General features: G+C 39.2%; 1 protein-coding gene across 1 annotated transcript; it reads left to right on the top strand.

The window, feature by feature from the left end:
• Positions 1-3,571: 3,571 nt before the first annotated feature.
• On the top strand, positions 3,572-22,838 carry chtf18 (CTF18, chromosome transmission fidelity factor 18 homolog (S. cerevisiae)). The gene is made up of 22 exons (XM_066660971.1): positions 3,572-3,807; positions 4,447-4,617; positions 5,478-5,598; positions 7,643-7,865; positions 8,613-8,705; positions 8,814-8,866; positions 8,954-9,098; positions 9,584-9,796; positions 9,877-9,974; positions 10,111-10,234; positions 11,227-11,366; positions 11,453-11,546; positions 11,633-11,731; positions 12,752-12,882; positions 12,987-13,110; positions 13,295-13,519; positions 13,663-13,812; positions 14,547-14,677; positions 19,331-19,475; positions 20,245-20,361; positions 21,740-21,806; positions 22,544-22,838. Exons 1-22 carry the CDS (start codon positions 3,720-3,722, stop codon positions 22,672-22,674), a joined length of 2,883 nt encoding a protein of 960 aa, XP_066517068.1. The 5' UTR covers positions 3,572-3,719; the 3' UTR covers positions 22,675-22,838.

Genomic DNA, 22,838 nt, shown 5'->3' on the forward strand with positions numbered 1-22,838 from the left:
AGCGCCTTTAGCCAATCACAGTCCGAGTTCCATAACGGGGGCGGGGCTTAGAACACGCTAGATGTCACTTTGGAACACGTGGAACAATAACAATCGCGCCGAGGCCGAGCTGAAAGCGCTGATCTGAGGTCAACTTTTCCCTCCTCGCTTGACAACTACTGAGTGCAACCTGAGCCACGAAAACTGTTCCTGGAAAAGAGTGAGAGTGCTGTGGTGCACCGTGACGTCACCGTAAACATTAACGTGTAGTTTCACGTGTGTCAGTTTTAGTTTAGTTGAGCATTTTATCATGCTTCAGGTTTGAGTATAAATAGGTAATAATGTAGAGCAGATAGACTCCACTAATTTTATAATTTGTTGGCTTTTTACTACATCAGTTGTAAAAAGCATTATACACATAGATCAGATTAAAAAATTGGAATTGGGTTTTAAAAATGTGTGTAATACCCCCCAATTAAATCTGGTATTATATTCCCAGTCATAGTTTCAACAGAACTGGAGGGCTGTAATTCCTTTTAAGATGTAATTACTTGAAAAAGATTTCTTTCTAGCTTTCATCTGGATGATCTTTGAGGTTCTGGAAGCTGTGCTTAGTCCATAACTTCTCACCACATAGAATATTATTATGGAATAACTCTGATATAACTAAATAAGTCTGTAGATTGTCCTAAACGATTTCATTGGGTTATGAAATGTATGACTATACGTAACATCCCTGTCCTGAGGGTCTTACTCAATTTATGAAATGTCATTCAAGTTCCAGACCCACTAATATATTCAAATCATTACCACTGCTTTAAAATATTACTTATGATATACCCGGTCAACTCTATATTTCTAAGTTAACAAACATTGGCAACTCGTATTGTTGTTGTGGCACTGTTACTGAAAATGCTGTGCATTTATTTTTCCAATCTTACATAGCTAATACATTGTGGTCTGAATTAGGAACCCATAATATTCACTCTTTTAAAATGACCTACTCTTTCACACTCAAACACATTTATTATAACAACTCATCTTAAATGCCAAAATATGTACACATTAACAAAAATTCCCGGACTCTCAACCATTTCTCTATCTCTTCTTGATTCAAATGAAACTCTTTATTCATTTACTCTTTATTAAAAGCAGGTGGTGTCGCAGTCAGACAGCTCCAGGGACCTGGAGGTTGTGGGTTAGAGTCCCGCTCCAGGTGACTGTCCTTGTGTTCTCCTTGTGTCCACGTGGGTTTCCTCCGAGTGCTCCAGTTCCCAAAAACACACGCTGGTAGGTGGTTTGGTGACTTAAAAGTGTCCGTAGGTGTGAATGTGTGTCAGCCCTCCAGGGTGTGTTCCCACCTTGCACCCAGTGATTCCGGGTAGGCTCCGAGTAGACCCTGAACTGGATAAGCGGTTTACTTCAATGAATGAATGAATAAATAAAAGGGTATGCAGTGTAAACTTGTTGAACAGAAGAAAAAAGGACAGGCTTCATCAAGGATTTGATTATACCTACAGATGTGGCAGGATAACTTATAACTAAGCTATAAAGAGCAATGACTATCAGCTCCACAAATCACTTGTGAAAGCCATATACTACCCAGAGTCAACAAAGTTGGTTGTGCCCTCAGAAAGCTTAGTTGTAATTGCAAGCTCAACTGTGACATTGGAACTTAATAGACAACACAACGTTTACACTCAGTGCCACAGATACATGTTACAAAATCATTTGGTGAAGCACATTATGACAGCAACAAGGTTTTCCAAGCATAGACTTCTGCTAGAGCTGTGTGGAGAATGATTTACACACATTTAAATGGATTTGACAGTTATGCAAATATAATGAAATAATGAGTAAGAGAAATGTTTCAGCAGACAATATCTTGCACAGTAAAACTTTTATTTGTCAACTACGTTACTGAAATAACTAAATACATTAGACTTTTTACATATAGTACAATATGTATTGTTAATTATTAATGAATATCTGTAGGAAAATCAATAGATTCTTCCAAATATAACGCAGTGATGATTCAGAGTAGCAGTAGATTACAGGTCAGAGGAGCATCACAATGATATTGAATCAGTAATTGTAGGTTAAAAATATTAAGCATTATTTCAATAGATTTGCAGTATAATTTTAGCTTTAGCTCTCCAGTCTGTTTGCGCAATGGAAAAAGGTCCAGTGGTGTTCTCCCTGTGTCTGCATGGGTTTCCTCCGGGTGCTCCGGTTTCCTCCCACAGTCCAAAAACACACGTTGGTAGGTGGATTGGCGACTCAAAAGTGTCAGTAGGTGTGAGTGTGTGAGTGAATGTGTGTGTTGCCCTGTGAAAGACCGGCGCCCCCTCCAGGGTGTGTTCCCGTCTTGCGCCCAATGATTCCAGCTAGGCTCTGGACCCACCGCGACCCTGAACTGGATAAGGGTTACAGACAATGAATGAATGAATGAATGACAAAGGTCCAGTGTTGGTACACAGCCCTGGCCTGGTAAATTGGACACAGACAAAGTGTCTTGGTCTGAACTGGCTTAAAGCTCCTCTTTCTCTTTCTCTGAGACACAGACTAGAAACAGTGTCTGGTGGCATTTGGACAGTGGGGAGACTTCAGAATGTTGAAAAGCATGAACATGGATGAGGATGTTGCTCTTTTCCTGCTCCATAGGTTGGTAACATAGGTGGGTATTGCCTTACTTTTGCTGGTTCAGATGTAATATTTAACTTAAGATGGAGCTGATTCTGATTGATAATTTTTCATGAAAGTAAACACAGACCAAATAAGCTACAGAGATAACAGTGGTTTTTTTTTTGATAATTCAAATATTAAAAAAAATCAGTCACACAGCTCCAGGGACCCACCGCGACCCTGAACTGGATAAACGGTTACAGATAATGAATGAATGAATGAATGAATGAATGAATGAATGAATGAGTTCCCCAGACAGGTTGAGGCGCAGCTTCATTAGTGTAAGAAGTAGTTACTGAGATGGCTGGAGGGGCCGTTCTGCAGAAGCAGGGAGAACGGATGACACATAACTGAACAACATCATGAACATTTGTAAACTTAGGGCACTACATATGATTTAAGTTTTAGGACATTAGAGAAGGATCAATTGGCACTTTTTAGGGAGTACATATTTATTTAGTGCTAAATAAAATAAAAATTTGTCACAGAGTCATCACAGTAGTTAATTGCTAGTTGTATCATATGATTTTGCTTTCATTTAATTTGGAAAAGCCACAAAACGGTTAATTAAATATGTACAAGCCCTTAATAAATATCCATAACTCCATATTTCGTGCCCTAAATTAATCCCTGTGCCTTTTATAGTGCCCTATAAATCAAGGAGTAACGTCATACACACCTAGCTTACAGTTTAAGGTTACATATAAATGTATTTCAGTATTTGGGTTCAGAAGACGTTATTCCTTTACCTTCACAGTGCCCTACGCAGGCTTCAAATATGCCGTTTAGAACGGACCCAGAACGGATTCTTTAATTGAAGGCTACTTCAACCAATCAGAATAGAGCGTGTAAGGCCAGCGATCCAATCAGGACGCTCCAAACGGCGGGAGAACGAGCCGGATGTGTACACGGTGAACAAAACTTTAGCGCGAAAGAGTGGAGCGAGAGGAGGTGGCTCTCTCTGTCCACAGTTTTCTCTTTGTTTACAAAGAGTTTTAGAAACACAAAGTTAAACTGCTGCTCCACGGATAAACAGATACATACCAGGCTCCACAATGGATGAATACGATGAGATGTACGGGATAGAAGATGATTTCGAGGAGCAGTTCGCGGATGAGCTGGAGGTGATGGCTGAAATGGACTGTGAGTCTGGTTCGGAATGGCGTTATTTAAAGTAGTTTTAAAATTTTATAGATACGGGCAGACCATGCTGGACCTACAGTGTAACACAGTCTCTGACACTTGAAAATGAGAAACGTCGATTATAAACAGTAATTTAGCCATAACAAAATTTGCAAACAAAAGTCATAGCATACTGAGATACATGGTAACAATAATGAGATAATACGTCATAATAGCGAGATTAGTATCTAATAGTTATGAGATAGTAAACCATAATGGCGTATGTCATTACGATAGTAAATAAATTATTAGATTCTAAGTAATAATTGTGAGATAATATGTGTAACTAGATCAAAAGTATGACATAATATTTATGAAATAGTAAGAGTCAATGAGTCAATTTTGAGATGATGTCATTACAAGTGTTAAACCAGTTTTTGAGCGGTATATTTAGAAATTTACCAATGTGGAAAAGCACAAGAGCACAAACATATTAACATTAGAACATACCCCATATTGCAGTATGGACAGTATAAATGCAATTGTGCTCTTCTGAGTCTGTTATTCTTTGGTGTTGATTGGAACATGTTTAATCCACCTTTAATCCATTTGGGATGTGCTGAGTGTGTTACTCAGCTCTTCTCTGTTTGTGGTTTGCAGCCAAGCACCATTATCCAGCAAAGGTTTCAGAGTTCCGCAACAAAACGTCTGCTCTGCAGACCTTTGAAGAAGCTCTCTCATCCGCGGACTTGCCATTAAGAAATGCAGCTGCAGACACATCTGGAACAGACACTGCAGCAGAGCCGACATGTGATGAAGAAGAGTCGCTGAGTGAGTTGGTGACAGATATGTGTTTGCTTTTTCCACTTCATTAAAGGAATGATAGATGCCATTTTTACCATGAAAAATTACAGCTTTGCACTTGTTATGATGCTCTGCTGCGCTCTAATAGTGAGAAGCACTGCAGAAACAGCACTATGAAACTTTTGGTTGGTTCCTTGTATCAATCAGCCAAAACACTTGTAACACTCTTGTACTCTTGTACACCCACTGTCCATCTCCACTGACCATACAGGAACACTTTCTAGTTCTGCAATCAGACTAGAGTCCTTCTGTTGCTCTTCTCACTTTGGTAGCCCATGAGTGTCACTGTTGGACTGAGAATAGTCCACCAACCAAAAATATCCAGCCAAGAGTGTCCTTTATCCACTGATGTCAGCTACTGTCTCTGACTTTACATCTTCAAGGTGGACAAACGAGGTAGGATTGTCTAACAGAGTGAACAGTGAGTGGGCACATTGTTTAAAAACTCCAGCAGCACTGCTGTGTCTGATCCACTCCTACTAGTGCAACATATGCATAGTGTAACTGTTTCCCAGACTTTTTCTGCCGTGACCCCCTTTTGTAGATGAGAATATTTTCACGTCCCACCTTTTCAGGGGGTCCTGATTATTGAAAAACAGGGTGAAAGGGGGCTAAAACTGTATGAAGGGAGACAGACTGCAGTCTGTAACTTAGAACTACAAAATGCTCCTGTGCAGTCGCTAGAATTTAGAGAATGGACAGTGGATGTGGAAACTAGGAGGTTATTTAATGTTATGACTGATTGGTATATAACTGTGTTCCTGCACTCATGCCCACTGCCTAGGTCTAAGGCTATAATAATATCTAAATAATATGTTTCTTTTTAGCCCCGAAAGCAAAAAGGCGCAAGCAAGATGTGACCAAACGACTCCTGTTTGATGCAACACAGGATGATGAAATCACTCCTCCTTCCTCCCCTGAGGTGTATCAGACATCAGAGAGGAGCAGGTAAAAATATACGAATCCTATTTGCACCTAAATTCATTCATTCATTGTCTGTAAGCGCTTATCCAGTTCAGGGTCACGGTGGGTCCGAAGTCTACCCGGAATCACTGGGCGCAAGGCAGGAACACACCCTGAAGGAGGCATCAGTCCTTCACAGGGCGACACACACTCACCATTCAGTCACACCTACGGACACTTTTGAGTCTCCAATCCACCAAATAACGTGTGTTTTTGACTGTGGGAGGAAACCCACGCAGACACAGGGAGAACACACCACACTCCTCACAGACATTCACCCGGAGGAAACCCACACGGACACAGGGAGAACACACCACACTCCTCACAGACAGTCACCCGGAGGAAACCCACGCAGACACAGGGAGAACACACCACACTCCTCACAGACAGTCACCAGGAGGAAACCCACACAGACACAGGGAGAACACACCACACTCCTCACAGACATTCACCCGGAGGAAACCCACACGGACACAGGGAGAACACACCACACTCCTCACAGACAGTCACCCGGAGGAAACCCACGCAGACACAGGGAGAACACACCACACTCCTCACAGACAGTCACCAGGAGGAAACCCACACAGACACAGGGAGAACACACCACACTCCTCACAGACAGTCACCCGGAGGAAACCCACGCAGACACAGGGAGAACACACCACACTCCTCACAGACAGTCACCCGGAGGAAACCCACGCAGACACAGGGAGAACACACCACACTCCTCACAGACAGTCACCCGGAGGAAACCCACGCAGACACAGGGAGAACACACCACACTCCTCACAGACAGTCACCCGGAGGAAACCCACGCAGACACAGGGAGAACACACCACACTCCTCACAGACAGTCACCCGGAGGAAACCCACGCAGACACAGGGAGAACACACCACACTCCTCACAGACAGTCACCCGGAGGAAACCCACGCAGACACAGGGAGAACACACCACACTCCTCACAGACAGTCACCCGGAGGAAACCCACGCAGACACAGGGAGAACACACCACACGCCTCACAGACAGTCACCCGGAGGAAACCCACGCAGACACAGGGAGAACACACCACACTCCTCACAGACAGTCACCCGGAGGAAACCCACGCAGACACAGGGAGAACACACCACACTCCTCACAGACATTCACCCGGAGGAAACCCACACGGACACAGGGAGAACACACCACACTCCTCACAGACAGTCACCTGGAGGAAATATTTTCATGACAGATGTTCTGACAGAGCTTTTAGTGGGTCTCAGCGGTCAGTCTTTTCTGTTTCTAAATCTACATTTGAACACTTTGGTACAAACAGTCTCATATGTTCTAACTATTAATTGGCGAAATGTGGGGGTCAAACTAGTCCTAGATATTTTTGCATAACTGAATAAAATAAAATTGAAACGCTAATGAAATTACTCTTAATTTCCAATCAGGTTCTAGATATTAATAAAAGAATGGGTCCACAGTGCTGTTAAATAACACTCAAGTACATATGAACCTTCTAAAAGATACAGTAAATCATTAAAAGTGTACATCACTATTATTAAAACTGTATTGAATTTTAACTTGAAAATATTACTATGAATTTCTGCTGTAAATTTGTAAAATAAATGTAACAGTTCTATTAAACGTCCTGCGCAGTTATATGGGGTAGAAAATGAAGTACAAGTACATCCCTATAATTTATTACACGTGTCAACAGGAAACTAATTGCCACCTAGGTTCTACTGGGCAGGTTATCAGTGTAGTAACTACAGTGTAATACAACCTGATGGAGTGGCACACCACTTTTGGGCTGTTACCACAGCTACTAGTTAGAACATGCTCTTTATTATTATTTTTATTTATATAATTGAGCTTAATGGTCTACACACCTTCCATCTGAAACCCATACTGATTGCCTAGAACTTGAGAACATCTACTGCACGCTTAAAGGTACATTAGGTATTATATTGCTACTCTGAGCTCAGCACTGCAGAAACTGCACTATGTACGTTTTGTAACATTTCTCTCTGATCTCCTCGCAGGCCTGCGTTCGCACTCACTCTCTCCCCCGACAGGCCAGCGCTCGCTGTGACAGACAACATGCTGGACATCAGTGGCCTGGGAGTGCTACAAGAATCGCCTCAGAAGGTCCATACGGCACCGCGCCATGCTCTGAGACGAGCCCCAGCCACAGGGGATTACATCACCGTCACAGATTCCATGGGAAACAGAGTTTATCTGAGCAAGAAGGAGGAGGAAGACAAGGTGTGTGATTCCTCAAGCAGCTCGTGTGTTAGACAAAAACCTGGTTCAAACTCGTAGTTTGAGGACACCTGCTGATTCAACGTTTTTTCTAAAATGAAGTTGGCCGATAGGGTCTTTTCCCCTTTTGCTGTAGAAGCAGCCTCTACACTTTAAGTCTAGGTGTTGAAACAGTGTTAGGTCCTGGTAAAAGTTGGGTAGTTCTGGATCATTAAAACCATCCCAACATATACTGAAGGTATTAAACTGTCTTCGGAGAAAGCAGTTGTTCTATTCCACAGCCTAATTCTGGTGGGCTGTGTATTTATTGGGCTTGGTGATATCAAGCTAATGCTCAGCTGCTCCAAGGCATTCATTATATATATATTTCCATGGTTGTTAAACAAGCCGTGGTTGTTAAATGAGGGCCACGCTGTGTATGCATGACTTTAATAAAATCTGATATCACTGTTGAGAAGATTGTAATCAGTATTTTCAACCCAAAAAGAAAATGTCAGGGTATTTTTTAGTGTGATAATAAACAGAGCTAAACATAGAAAACCTTGATATTCACCAAACATTGATTAAATGTGTCATTGAGTAAATCATTTTTGTTTTCAGAATGCTCCAAAGATTTTCAGTAAAATGTACATTCGTAGCTCATAATGTTTGTATGGTTTAATATTTAATTGAATAATTTAATATCACAATATTAATAAATGTCTAGATTCCCGAGTGTGAATGTAATAGTAATATATGTTTTCAATTCAGGCAGCAGATCCAAGATTTTTCCAGAATTCCCAGAGGTCACTGGGACTCCTGGCTGTCCCAATAGAAGTGCTCAGAGAGCAAGTGGCAGAGAAAGTAAGGGAAACAAGGGAAACACCCACACACACAACCCTGTGTACATCATTTTGTGTCCAGGAGATGTCTCTGTATTCTTATAGCTGGGCTTTTGTATTCTTTCTCTAGCGCCATCATCAGTTGGTGGAGGAATCCCAAAGGTTAACAGAACTTCTGAGCAGGTAACTGTAGCTCATAATTTCATGAATATATATGTATATATCTCATACATTATGAATTTTTTAAATTATTGTCAACTGCCTTTGTAGCGGTGTAGATCCAGAGCTTCTTGCTGAGGAGGAGGATGATAATGCTGGAGAAGGTGATGAAGGAGCTGTTGATGAAGGCACCTCATCTCGTTTATGGGTAGATCGCTTTGCCCCACAGCATTATATGGAGCTGTTGAGTGATGATGTGAGTGTTTAAAAAAAAAAAAAAACATACTACATCTTTAAAACAATGGTAAGCATTTGGGAATGTGTAGACGACTATTAAAGACATTATCCACAGAATTGCAGCAGGCTATTGCATTTAGTTTGTGTATTTATTTTATAAGAAACCGTTTTACCAAGTACATTTGAAATTACTTAATAAGGATTACAGCATGTGTGATCATTTAGACCAGAGAGCACACCTGATTTCACTCCTTAAATTAGTTGGACAACTGACCATGTGACCACCTGGTTGGTTGGAACAGCAGCCACACCGGCCCTTTGCAGATAAGATTGCCCACCCCTGATACACCCCTAAATATTTGTGGCAAAAATAAACACTGAAATTAGAGCCATTGGTTAAAAGATTGTGTTTACATCAGTACTCTGCTGAAATGTGTCAGATTTAAAGACACCTGTTGAAGTGAAGGGTATTGACGGCTGTGCTCTTCATTTGTATGTCCCCAGTTCACCAATCGTTGCCTGTTGAAATGGCTGAAGCTTTGGGACACTGTTGTCTTCGGCAGAGAGAGAAAGCCTCGTCCGGCTGCTCCAGAGGTCAGAATGAATGGTCCCAACACGCAAAACCAAAACCAAGCTCAGCGCTTCAAAACCAAAGGCCAGATCACTGAAGAGATTCTAGAGGCAGAGTTGGACCAGTACAAAAGGCCCAAATATAAGGTAATGACAACCAAGGCTGTGTTGATGGGAATTCAGTCGTAGCTTTTTTGTTTTGTTGAAATGTGTTTTTCTTTGTGAAGGTGGCACTCTTGACTGGCCCACCTGGACTGGGAAAGACCACCTTGGCGCACATCATTGCCAGACATGCAGGATACAATGTAGTTGAAATCAATGCCAGGTAACAGACATTTATTCACACTCATTTCAGACTGCATTCGTTCACCATTTCCTACAAGCTTAGTGATATTATTTACAACCTCCAGAGCCTTTTCCACTCAGTGTTTTGTTTTTCTTTTATTTCCCCTCCACTTCAGTGATGACCGCAGTGCAGAACTCTTCCAGAAACGTATTGACACAGCCACGCAGATGAAGTCAGTGCTGGGAGCCAATGAGAAGCCAAACTGCCTTGTTATTGATGAAATCGATGGGGCTCCCTCTGTAAGACTCACTTTTTGCCTGTTTATCTTTTCATTGGCGAGATATTGCAATAGAAATTATTAAATAAAACAAGTAAGTCAAACTCGGGGCACGTTAAGAAACAAAGTCTTTTTGGGCTTTTTTGTTAAATTTTAAATTATTAATTGGTAACCCAGTTGGTATCCCACGGTTTCCTCCGGGTGCTCTGGTTTCCTCCCATGGTCCAAAAACACATGTTGGTAGGTGGATTGTCGACTCAAAAGTGTCCATAGGTGTAAGTGTATGTCACCCTGTGAAGGACAGGCGCTCCCTCCAGGGTGTGTTCCTGGATTGCGCCTAGTGATTCCGGATAGGCTCCGGGACCCACCCCGAACAAGAACTGGATAAGCGCTTACAGACAATGAATGAATGAACTGGTATCCCAAGTATTGATTAACAACTTTGGGTGCAGGAAAACTAATTGCAACTATCAATGCAAATCCTTTCTGAGGATCTAAGGCATGTTCTAATGCTTTTATATTTCATGATTTTTTATTTTGTTTACACATTTTAAATGTTTTTTTTTTAACTGCAGTTACATTGTTTACCTTTTCGTATTTTACAATTTGTTTAAGGAAATTCTGTGCAGCATGAGCAAAGTTGAATAAATGTGTGTGTGTAAAGAATATTAATGTTATTTTACTTATTAGTTCTTTTATTATATTACAGCATGCTAGCTTCAGTTTGTTGCTTAGCCTTATTCTGTACATAGGCATGTTTGGAGGTGTTGTGTTTTTGGGCTTTGTACTTTTATTTGTACTTAATGAAACTAGAAATAGTTGAAATAGTTCCATGAGGCTACTATTACTCTGCTACTGCTCAAACTACTGAGCAAAAGAAACAACAGTTTTCTCTTTTCAGACAAAAATGAAAAGCCCACGTTCTGCTCATTTCTATCTGAAAATCTTGGATGAATGAAATGTCAGTGCATTGCTTTAGCACTCAATGTCTGCTGTTTTGTTGGGCATCCCCAGGCTGCCATAAACATCCTGCTGACAACTCTGAACAGAAAGGACAGTCGAGAGGGAGAGGATTCGAGTTCAAATCCGTTGAAGAAAAAGAAGAAGAAAGAGTCGGTGTTGCTGCGGCCAATTATCTGCATCTGCAATGATCTGTAAGTTCCTACTTCACCACGTCTCTGTGTCTGAGAATTTGCCATCTGTGTAAAACTGAGATGTGACTGTCTGTCTGTCTTTACAGTTATGCTCCAGCTCTGAGACCCCTGAGGCAGCAAGCGTTTATCTTAACCTTCCCCCCAACACAACCCTCCCGTCTGGCACAAAGACTGACAGAGGTGACTTTTAATAATCTGCCCTACACTGCATACCCTTTTTCTCTTCTGTTACTGTGAATAAAAATCTTAATTTCACCTTGTGGCAGATCACACGGCGACAGGGAATGAAAGCAGACACGGGCGCTCTCATGGCCTTATGTGAGAAAACAGACAACGACATTCGCTCCTGCATCAACACGTTACAGGTGACATGAGTTTCTCTCTTGTGTAGACTCTCAGCTAAGACATGTTATGTGTCGGATGTTTACACTCTTATGGGTTTTTTTTCGAAGCTACAGTGCTAATATTAACAAGTATACGTATCCTCCACCAATTAGTATTCAGCAAATGGATGCCTAAGCCTTCAAAAACTTGACTAGAGTATTGCTTATCTGGTTTCCCACCTGGGTCCCCATTCCTTGTAGCAAGTTTATTTTGTAAGTGAAAATGTTTGTCCCTCAAGTTCTTCCAACTGTTTATACAAATCAAAGTTTGAGGAAATCTCTTGCCATGTATTTGTTGCCTTCTAGCGCTTATGTAGTGTGATGAAGTGTGCAGATGTTCATATTCCCAGACTTAAAACTCCATGTTTGTCAAGCTGAAGGCAAATCACAGTAGGGCTGGACATTATGGCCAAAAATACATATCATAATACTATATAACACCCTCAACAGAATTCTAAAAAGATTTTGCGAAGTATATGAAACTTCCCCCTACTAAACAATGGCTTGTTAGAAATAAAGCCGCCATCTCTCTGTAGGTAGTGTGAGCCTGCCACTACTGCTGAAACAAATCTCAGAGGAGACACTCAACTGACAGCATTTTAATATTAGTCAGCGAGATGGACTGTCAATAACATTTATCAAAATATCAGAAACATGTTTATAAACCATATCACCAGTATTGAAACATTATTGTGATATATATTGATATTTAATTATTGTCCAGCACTAAATCACAGGGGATGTGATCTGTGTGGTTTCATGGTATATATGTTGTAATTATGGACAGTTAGTGTTCTCCTCCAAGCATGTTGAACCATCTAGTGGCCTGATGTTTGCATTTGTTGCCTTCACACTCTGCCAGACTGGTGATGGTTAAACTGAAAAAAAAAATACAAACCAACAAAAACTCAGATATTGTCATTTACATTTTATCTGAAATATTGTTTTAGAATATATGTTTTTTTCCAAACTAAAGGGAATGTATTATTTGTGTGTATGTAGTTCTTACACGGCCGTGGCCAAAAGCAGCTGGACCAGCGTGTTGTGGGCTCTATGTGCATAGGCTTGAAGGACCAGAACAAGGGGCTTTTCTCATTGTGGCAAGAAATCTTTCAGCTCCCTCGACTGAAAAGGTTCATGTTCGTTCATAAATAAAATCATAAATGATAGTTATTTAGCTGGGGAATTGTTCTGTTTTATTTTAGAATTTGCCTGACTCTCTTGGTCTTTTGTCCAGAAAACGGATAGGTGGAGATGTTTTTGGGGGGCTTGAAGAAGTGGGGCTTAGAGATGGATCTCAAAGACTTCAGCACATCCTACACCTAGTGTCCTCCAGTGGAGAACATGAGAAACTCACACAGGTACACACACACACACACACACCTAGCATTGCATACAATTTTTTTATTGTTTCAGTGTAAGAATAGAAATGGGGTTTCAAAATATCAGCACCACACACGTATTTTTTGTCAGATTGTGTTATTTAGTCATTGTTCGTTTTTCTCTCTCTCTCTCTCTCTCTCTCTCTCTCTCTCTCTCTCTCAGGGCCTCTATGATAATTTCCTTAGTATGAAGCTGAAAGATCCAGGGCTGTTGGGTGTGTGTTCGGGTTTGGACTGGCTCTGTTTTTCAGATCTCGTAAACGAAAGCATTTTACACAGTCAGAACTACTCGCTCATGCGTTACCTCCCGTTCCTGCCTGCCGCCTTCCACCACCTTTACGCTGCCAATTCAGTTCCACGCATCAGCTACCCCAACAGCCACTATGAGGTAGGACTCATTTTGTTGTTATTCACAAAATGTTTTCAGAAGCACCTGTGGCAAACTATTGAGATAAGTGTTATAGTCTTAGTGTTATAGTGAATATGGGATAGTGAAACTGTTGGATAACTTGATTTTTGAACAATTTCTAGGCTCTTACAAAATGTCAACACACCAAGAATGCCATTGTTTCCATGCTAGCTGAGATCCCTCCTGCGATACAGAGCCGAATCTCCCAGAGCACGCTGTGCATGGACTTCCTCTGCTTTTTACTGGAGCTCATCTGCCCCAGACTACGACCGGTAATTGACCTTATGTGACTTTGAGAGTGTTACATAGTAAAGATGTGGTGAACTTTATATAACAAACTATGCACAGGGTACAGACCAATAAAAGCTGAAAGAAAAGGCTATTACAGGCTCATTTTCAGTGTTGAACTGTTTCATTCCACATTAAATGTTGCAGAAGTTACGTTTTACGTAACAATAAGAATGTAACTGTTGCACCATTTAAAGTAACACTAGGCAGTATTTTTACCTTGGAATTGTGTCTTCCAAATCATTGTGATGCTCCACTGACCTTTAATAGGGTGAACAGAGATTCTGATGTTGATACTCTGGGATCAGCACTGCAGAAATCACACTGGGTAACTTTAGGTGGAGGGTAGAAAACCAGTCACCCCCTCCTCCTTGATTTCAGGACAGAGCTGTTAAAGTGAATTACACTCTTCCACTATAGTGGGAGTCTATGAGAAGAAATAACAAAAATTACCTAGTGTTCTTTTAATGTAAAATTGAAAATTAGAATAAGTAAGCCACTGTAACTACCACACTTTTTAAGGTGGAACCAACACCTCAATTAAAAAACTTATGTACCTTAATTGTTGTGTTTATTTATTGTGAGATTTCTGGTATTTTTCTCAAGTTTTTGAATAAGATGTTTTCTGAATTTTATTATTATTTATTTTATATTTTTTAATCTAAGGATTTTCATTTCATTGCATATTTTGGTTTGTACATTTTTTGTTGACTTACAGGTAAATCCTCAGCTGTACAGCACCAGGGAGAAACAACAGCTTTGTGAGCTCATAGATACCATGATCAACTATAACCTGACCTACAGACAAGATCGCACACCTGAGGGCCAGTACATTTATGTCCTTGAGCCGTGAGTAAATCTGTAAACTTGTTTCTACACATTTAAGACCTGCCACGAATTTTCATTACATTCATACAAACTATATACTTGGTGCAGGAAAATAACTTCACTACTCACTACTATAATGCTACTCTATAACTTCAGCAGTCATTTCTGTTATATTATAGTGTCTTTATACTGCCAGGGAGCACAGCAGGTAGGTGTCACAGTCACACAGCTCCAGAGTCCTGCTCCGGGTGACTGTCTTTGAGGAGTGTGGTGTGTTCTCCAGTGTCTATGTGGGCTTCCTCCAGATGCTCTGGTTTCCTCCCACGGTCTAAAAACACACGTTTTTATGTGGATTGGTGACTGAAAAGTGTCCATAGGTGTGAAATAAGATAACCAAGCACATCCATGAAAACAATAGTGAAGATATAACAGAATGGAGCAAAAACTATGAAAACGAGAGCAAAGAAATGACTAATAAGCAAAAAAGTATGAAAACGAGAGGAGAAATAATAGAGCAGAGCCAATATGTTGAGTATGAGTGCTTCCTTGTCACACTTCTCTCAAGGAGAGGAGAGAGCTTTGGCTCATTATCATTCAAATAAACTTGTGCGCAAACTGATTAAAAAGAGGGTGTTTAAATGCTTGAGAGCAGTGCTGTGATGCTTTATTTTTGTGGTGTCATCACGAAAGCAATTTACAGATACTTCACTACAGAATTGCTTCACCTAAATAACAGTTTGGTGCATTGAAATTTGTTCTTTACCTGGGAGTATGACTGAGTAAAACTGATGTGATGTGTTCTATGACAGAAATGCATTATTCATTAGATAAAAAATAAAAAAGACTGTATCTGACATTGTAACCATTGGCAGGCCTTGTTCCTGTCATTGCCACTGTAAAGAAATCAGAAGAAGAATTGCATCAGGAGATTTTCTTGAGGTCGAAGGGCATTGCTGTGGATATTAGGTCTTTGGGTTCTGGCTCAGTTGATTACTTCCAAGTGGTGCTTTGACTCATCACCATTAGTGGTCTGACCAGGGATGTCTTAATCCTGATCCTAATCCTGTATTAAAAATGAATCCTGCCGTGTGTTCAGAAGAGGATCAGTGTAAGACCTACACATTCCTGATTATCGGCATCACGTTAACACCTTGTTTTAACAGCAGTAGCAGATGTAGGGCCATTTTTCTGCATAGTCTTCATTACATAATCACTTTTTAATGTGTGTGACGGGTGGGGAGGGGGTGCTGGTTAAGCAGGTATTTAATTTTGGAACAGAACACACTGAAAGGGATGACCTCAGCTCAAAGTCATGCCTGATTTCTTTGCACGTTTGGCTATGTTATCCTTCAGCTTTGTATTTTCAAATCCTGTCCTTAGCTTAATCACTATGAGGGGTTTAGCGAGTCCTACTGTACAGGCATGATCAGAAATGGGCTTGGGTTTTTCTACTGTACCACTTTTTCTGAAGAATTTGTAGTGATGTGGAGGAATGGAAATGGCCAAAAGAGTGGAAAATAGCTTAAAGTTACTATAGGTGTGAGTGTGTGTATTTGTGTATATATATATATATATATATATATATATATATATATATATATATATATATATATATATATATATATATATATATATATATATATAAATTATTGGATAATTTGATAACACCTTAAAACAATACTCAATACCACCCTAGAACAACACATCCCACTGTGTACGCAGAACACAGAGCAAAAAGAATATTCAGATTAGCAGCTTAACCACTAGAATATAACTGCTGGACAACATATGCTGGAACAGAATTAAAGTAACCTAATGAAAGTCAAATAATAATAATAATTCTATATATTTTTTGTTTAATTTACTGTCAGTTTAACTGAGCTGTGGGTTTATTGCTTAATTGTGGCCTGACTTTAAAGCAGGATTGCTCTTTTCACTGCGTTAACGGTTAAATGCAGCATTCATATGTTGTAACAATGTATTGTAGGGACTGTTTTGGGGTGAGCTGGTTGATTAATTGTGTCAAGCATTTTCTGCACATCAATGCATGCAAGAGCTCGTTTGGGTCAGAAGCAATTAATCTGCGGTGTGCAGTGTGAGAAAGATCATGTCAGAGTTGTAGATTAGAGTGCCTTTATGTCACCCTCCCTCTCCCCCATCAACTGGCCATTTCTGTCACAGAGTGTCCAGGAACATTTAACTCTCCCAGTCATGCTCAGCCCTTCACTCCGTTGTGATGCGATGCATTTTTAAAGCTGTTTATAGGAACCCCAGCAAGGGTTGAGTTTTTTTTTTTTGTGAAGCTTTGTTGTTTTATGAAGACATACCCATTTTTTATATCTTTAAACTGAAAGAAGAGAGCAACTGAAGAAAAACCAATGGAAAAAGCGAAGACAAGAAAATCAGAGCTGGAATAGGAGAGTGGATCTCTGATGTGGAATGGAGGATCCAAGCTCGTACGCTGTGTTTGTCCTTGTGCACCAGTTGTTTGTTTTGGTGTGGATGCCTGTGTATACCTTGTGTTGTGATGTGGTGGTCTGTACATTTTGTAAAAATTCAGATACACTGTAGTCTGCCAGAAAAAAAAAAGCTTTTATTTAAATCAAACGACCATTAATTTTAAGATATTGTATGTAAAAATCTAAAAGAAAATGTACACAGAAGCCTCAACACCTAAATATAATTTAACTGTATTTGTATTTAATGTTATGTCAACACAGTTTTTATTACAGCTCCTGTTCTTTTCAGGAGACTTTCCACATATCTGACTTTTGAGGTCTGCTTTCTCATGCACTCAGTACATTTCTCTTGGAAGCATTAAGCAGATTATTTGATTACCAAATGTTTTTGTTTTGTGTCCATTTCGTTGTCTCTAGAAGCTTCTTGAAAGCTTCACATTTTGTAAGACCTACAGTGTTGAGCTCTCTTCAAACACTGGAACGATGGACACAAACACCAGTGGATATTTATTCAGAACAGAAATGAGACTGAGAGGTTGATTTTTATTCTCCTGTTGATTATAGATGCTATTAATACATTCCAGTCTTTTTTTAATAGTTCTTGTGTATCATTTCGAATATTAATATATTATTGCATCCACAATTATAGTTTCGGTTCAGTACAATTACCAAAATTAAACACAGTAATTTTGCTTAATTAAATTTCACCCTAAAAGTGGGCAATATGACAGACATATAGTATCACAATACTTTTTTTTTTCCTCACTTTATTAAAACAACTAGGCAGTATGTATTTATCTTTTTATCCTCTTGATGCATTATCAAGTGTTGGTGAATGTATGTTCTTTGATTATATTTTGTACATAGTGGAGAAAAGCAGCATTCCCTCCTGCAGGCTCGCTGTGAGCAAACTATGGTAACATCCGATTGGGGGATACCACTGCTCATCGCACTCATACTCCTTCTCCTAGTTTACGCCTTCCTCTATCTGCCCTCGCTCTCCCACCGAGAGCAGCTTCAGCAAGCTCCCCTCGACCACACGGAAGCTTTCACAGTGAAAACTTACAAACTTGACTGAAGAGACGTGACAAAAAAAATCAGCTGACACTGGGTCCAGTCAGAAACGATCAGGACAAAATTAATTTAGTACTGTACTGAAATAAAAATACAGTACTCCTTGTGTTGTTAAAAAGACTGTATACTGGGTTCATAGAAACAAACCATGACCAGCGACCACGACATCAAGAACATTAACAGAGGACAATTCATTTGGGATTGAGAAAGAAGACCTGGGTATATCAGTTTTACCAGAAGAAGCCTTTTTTTTCCTTTTGGGATCTTCACAATGGTTTTCTAGCCCTGTTGATGGATATAACAAGGTGACAAATCTTTTTCGCTCTAGTCCCAACCCCAAAAAATCCTTTACTTGTTCTTTTAGAATTCCCACACTAATGTCTTGTATATTTCGAACATCAGTAAAACCTGATAGGAATTAAGTATTGAATCATGACATTCTTCTGTTCAGCTTTTTAAAAATAAGGATTTGTTTATTTTATCAGTGCAATGATTGTTGGTTGTGTGGGTATAAAATGGAGATTAGGAGTGGGGGGGTTGTATTTATATGTATCTTTTTTATTATTATTAATAATATATAATATATATTTTAATATATAATATTTTAGTATTGATAGAAAAAAGCAAATGCAGGATCAAATAAATTAGTGTATGCTTGCAGTCACAAATTTTGCGAATATGAAAGACATACAGTGTAAGTAATACAAAAGAAAACATACTCTTTTCTAAGCTTTCAATTTATAATAGGCATCTATAGCTAATTTAAAAAAACACTTCTATAATTACATTACATACTCTTGACATGCCTTTGCAGTTTGAGGTTTCTCCAGTAGAGGCACTGCAGGCACAGTTGCGTAATTTGAATCTAGAAAAATGAATGTGTTCTTTGTCAGTTTAAAAAATAAGGGTTTTTAATATAATGTTTAATTTAATACTATTTTATTTAATGTGATTTGACTAAATATTTTATTGATAATTACTTCAGTCAGAATGGGGAGATATTTTTTTCATCTTTATCACTCAGAATAATTTTGTAAACGCCTCTTAGCAGTCTAAGCACCCTGTTATCAAATTAAATTAAATGAAATTGTGAGGTGGCTTGAAATTCCAACCCATACCTGGATACTTAATTTATGTGCAGTAATGTGGAGGATGTAGTGCGGTTTCCTGGTCTGCCCCCACGGAAGCAGCTGACCTATCAGGTGAAGCAGCTGATAGCCAGAGAGACGGAGCTGGAGAAGATGAGGAGGATGGAGCAAGCTCAGCAGAAACGCAACCCTCAAAGAGTAAGGCACTTTTTTCTGTTTACTGAATTAGCCACAATATGTTCTACAAATAAGCAATTACAGAGGCAAAGAAATCATGCAGTTAACAAAATTGTCTATAGTTTTTTGATTCTTCAAAGTAGCCACCTGTTTAGGGTCATATTCCTTTTTGTGGGATGAACATATATATATTGTTCAGTTTGATCTTAACCAAAGGTATTTACCGCTTACTTTTTGTGCCCCTTGCACCATTACTATACTATAATATACATTGCCTAATAACTAAAATCAACTGGTTTTAATTGGCTGTTTTATATAGCTTTGTATACTTTGGAATGACTTGTGGTTCCTCAGGCCAACAGAGAAAATCCACATAAAATACATACGCAAAAAAAAACGACATTAGTTCAAAATCTATATAGTAAATAAAGCACACTACATAGCAGAGGAAATACACATGATGCTCCCTAGACGAGGCAGTATAAAAATATACATCCAAACATCATGTATGTGTAGGAGATCATATTGATGTATATAAAACTACAGTAGTTCCTGTGTATTTATTGCCCAAGTGTCATATAACTGAAATCGATTTGTTCTTATAAGTTTCACTGAGGTGTATATCAGTCATGTCCCAGATCCTAATATTGGTTTCCCATTTGGTGAAATAAAGTAATTCTGACTTGGATATTATACAGATGTTCTTGCTTCAGTGCATGTTCTAATAGCTAACCTGGAACCAGTTGAGTCAGTGTTGTCCAGACCTGAATACATTGTTCTTCCTCCATAGACAGCAGTAGCTGAGCCGGAACAACAGGCGAAGAAGTCTGAGGCAAAGAAACCAACGAGCAGAAACCATCAGCAACGACTGGAGAACATTGTCAAACAGAGTGTAGTGGAAAGCAAGGTGAGTAGTCTCATCACACTACATTACAACCAGATTTTCAGTTTCAGGTATTTAACTGGTAAAACCTTAAATATTCTGTGAATCAATTTGTCAGTTTAGGGGTATTTAATATGAGTAATCTCTTCTTTGGTTTATTGTAATTTAACCATCTCGTAATTCAAAAACAAAACATCAGTGACTATGGACTTTAATATCTCAGTAATGGATGACAGATGTAAAGACATTTCACATGTTTAAAACACCAAATTAGATGTTCCAATACTTTCTCCCAAATGAGACTAAGAGGGTTGTCCTTTCTCTCTCTGGATGGGTAGGTGGCATAACAGAACTGGTCACTAAGGGTTCTCCTCCAAGCTTGTTCAGCTGCTGTGGTATTGGTATTGCATCAGCAGTAGTTCAATAAAAGAGACAGTGGAGCATCACAAATCTCAGAAGCAGCATGTGCTTTGTGTATTACCCTCCTAAATTGGTGGCATAGTGTGATTAGGGGGTCTGTGGTTAATGTGTGGAGCGGGCAAATATACTAAAAAGTGTATAAAATTGTTATTTTTATTACACATTTTCAGTTATTGTCTAGTGGTAACCCTTTTCTGTTACTGACACTTAATAGACCTTTGTTCATCAACAGAAATATGCTCTCATAAATACTTGGACTTTGTGAGGTCATTTGATATACTTGTATATTAGTGTGCTACATAAGGTGTATCCCAAAACATAGTGAGCTGTATAGGTAAGCACTGACTCCATAGACAGCTGTTTAAGTAGAGAGTGTCCTAGCGGTCTTCTGTCGCTCTATTTAGCGATTAGCGATTGTTCCCGCCCACTGCATGCAACCGGTCTGGGTTTTTTTTTTTGTTTTTTTTTTATATCACGATTTTAATTATTTTTGCTCGGGGAGAAGAGCAAAATTACCAGGAGTTGTTCTTGCTTTATAGAATCCACCATGCGCAAACTGAGGCAAAGCTGGCTGCTAACTTGAGCATCTCAATAATCTGCCTCATGAGGACACACAACCGTTAGAACGCTGTCTACTTAAACTGCTGTCTACATAGTCAGTGCCTACCTATACAGCTCACTAGGTTTTGGGACACACCCATAAAATGCTATGCTATGACATCATCTGCATGTATCACAATTATCCCAAAAATCCCATTAAAGCACTTAAAATCTCCTATAAATCCTGCCTTACTTTAATACCCACTACAAATCCTTACCCTTTGACCGTAAATACACGTAAGCTCATGCCTGAAGGTCTTAACCTGGGATTAATTGGGTTAATAGAGGATAGGTGTAGTAGAATCAACAGGAGGTTTTCTTGCAGGATTACTTTCTCGTAAATGAAAGTGTGTTGTTTTATTTTTCCTGTGCTTTTCCACAGCCTGAATTAGATTTCTTTGGACGAGCGATCGTTCCGAAAGAGAAACCTGTCATCAACACTGCAGCAGGTTGGTCAAAACCCTGTACTCACCTTTTTAAACACATGTAATTATCATTGACCAATGTTCATTAACCCTAAATGAGAACTGACATCTGTAAAATATCTGTACATTATTATTCTGACAAATAAGTGGTCAGGGAACTCTCTATGTTGAAACAGACTTAAATATAGAATATAAAAACTGACACTTGTAAGAAACAGTTGTTAATGTTGTTTTAAGGCTTATGTTGTTGTCAGTCATATGAACAGCAACATACAGTAAAGCGTTGTCATAATCCTGTTAATTTGTGTATTGTAATTGGTAGTATGTTATTTGTTCATATTTGAAAATATGTTTAGTAAATAGACATTGTTATATTAAGCAAAAACATCAGGCTTAAACTGGATTTAATTTAAATATCTTCAACATTTAAACACATGCACATATTTTTTTTAATTGATTGAATGGCACTTTAAACTTCATGATGGATGTTCAATATATGTTTTTTCTAAGTGACAAAATGCCAAAAATGCACATTTTACTGCTTATTTTGAGCTACAGTGATGGAAAAATGAAGTACAGCTGAACTAGGTGTAGAGTCAATGGTTCCAACTCTTTTGCTAATACAGTTTGCATACGTTTGTAAAAGGAAGTTTTAACCGCATAACTTTTGCCACTTATCAAATTATTAAGAGGAAAAAGCTTGTTTTGAAACTTTACAATTCCCCTGAATCTGATTTTTCATTTCTGTTTGCCTTGTCTAGGTGAGGATGGAAAAGTAAATGGGACATTGCAGATCGGTAAAGCTGTGGGAAACAGTGACGTGTGGTTCCGGTTCAATGAGGGTGTGTCCAATGCAGTGCGTAGGAATGTCTACATTAGAGAGTTGCTCTGAGTCATCTGTTTTTAAAAGAGTGTGAGGAAAGAAAAATTAATTTGGAATGTGTTTGTGTTAATAAATGTATAATAATAATTATAACCATAGCTGTGAGTCAAGCTAAGTTTGGTTTATGAAATATCCAACATATCTGTGAATAAATATTTGCAAAACATTTATAA

Source organism: Hoplias malabaricus, chromosome 2 (genome assembly GCF_029633855.1).
Source record: "Hoplias malabaricus isolate fHopMal1 chromosome 2, fHopMal1.hap1, whole genome shotgun sequence".
Classification (NCBI taxonomy): Eukaryota; Metazoa; Chordata; class Actinopteri; order Characiformes; family Erythrinidae; genus Hoplias; species Hoplias malabaricus.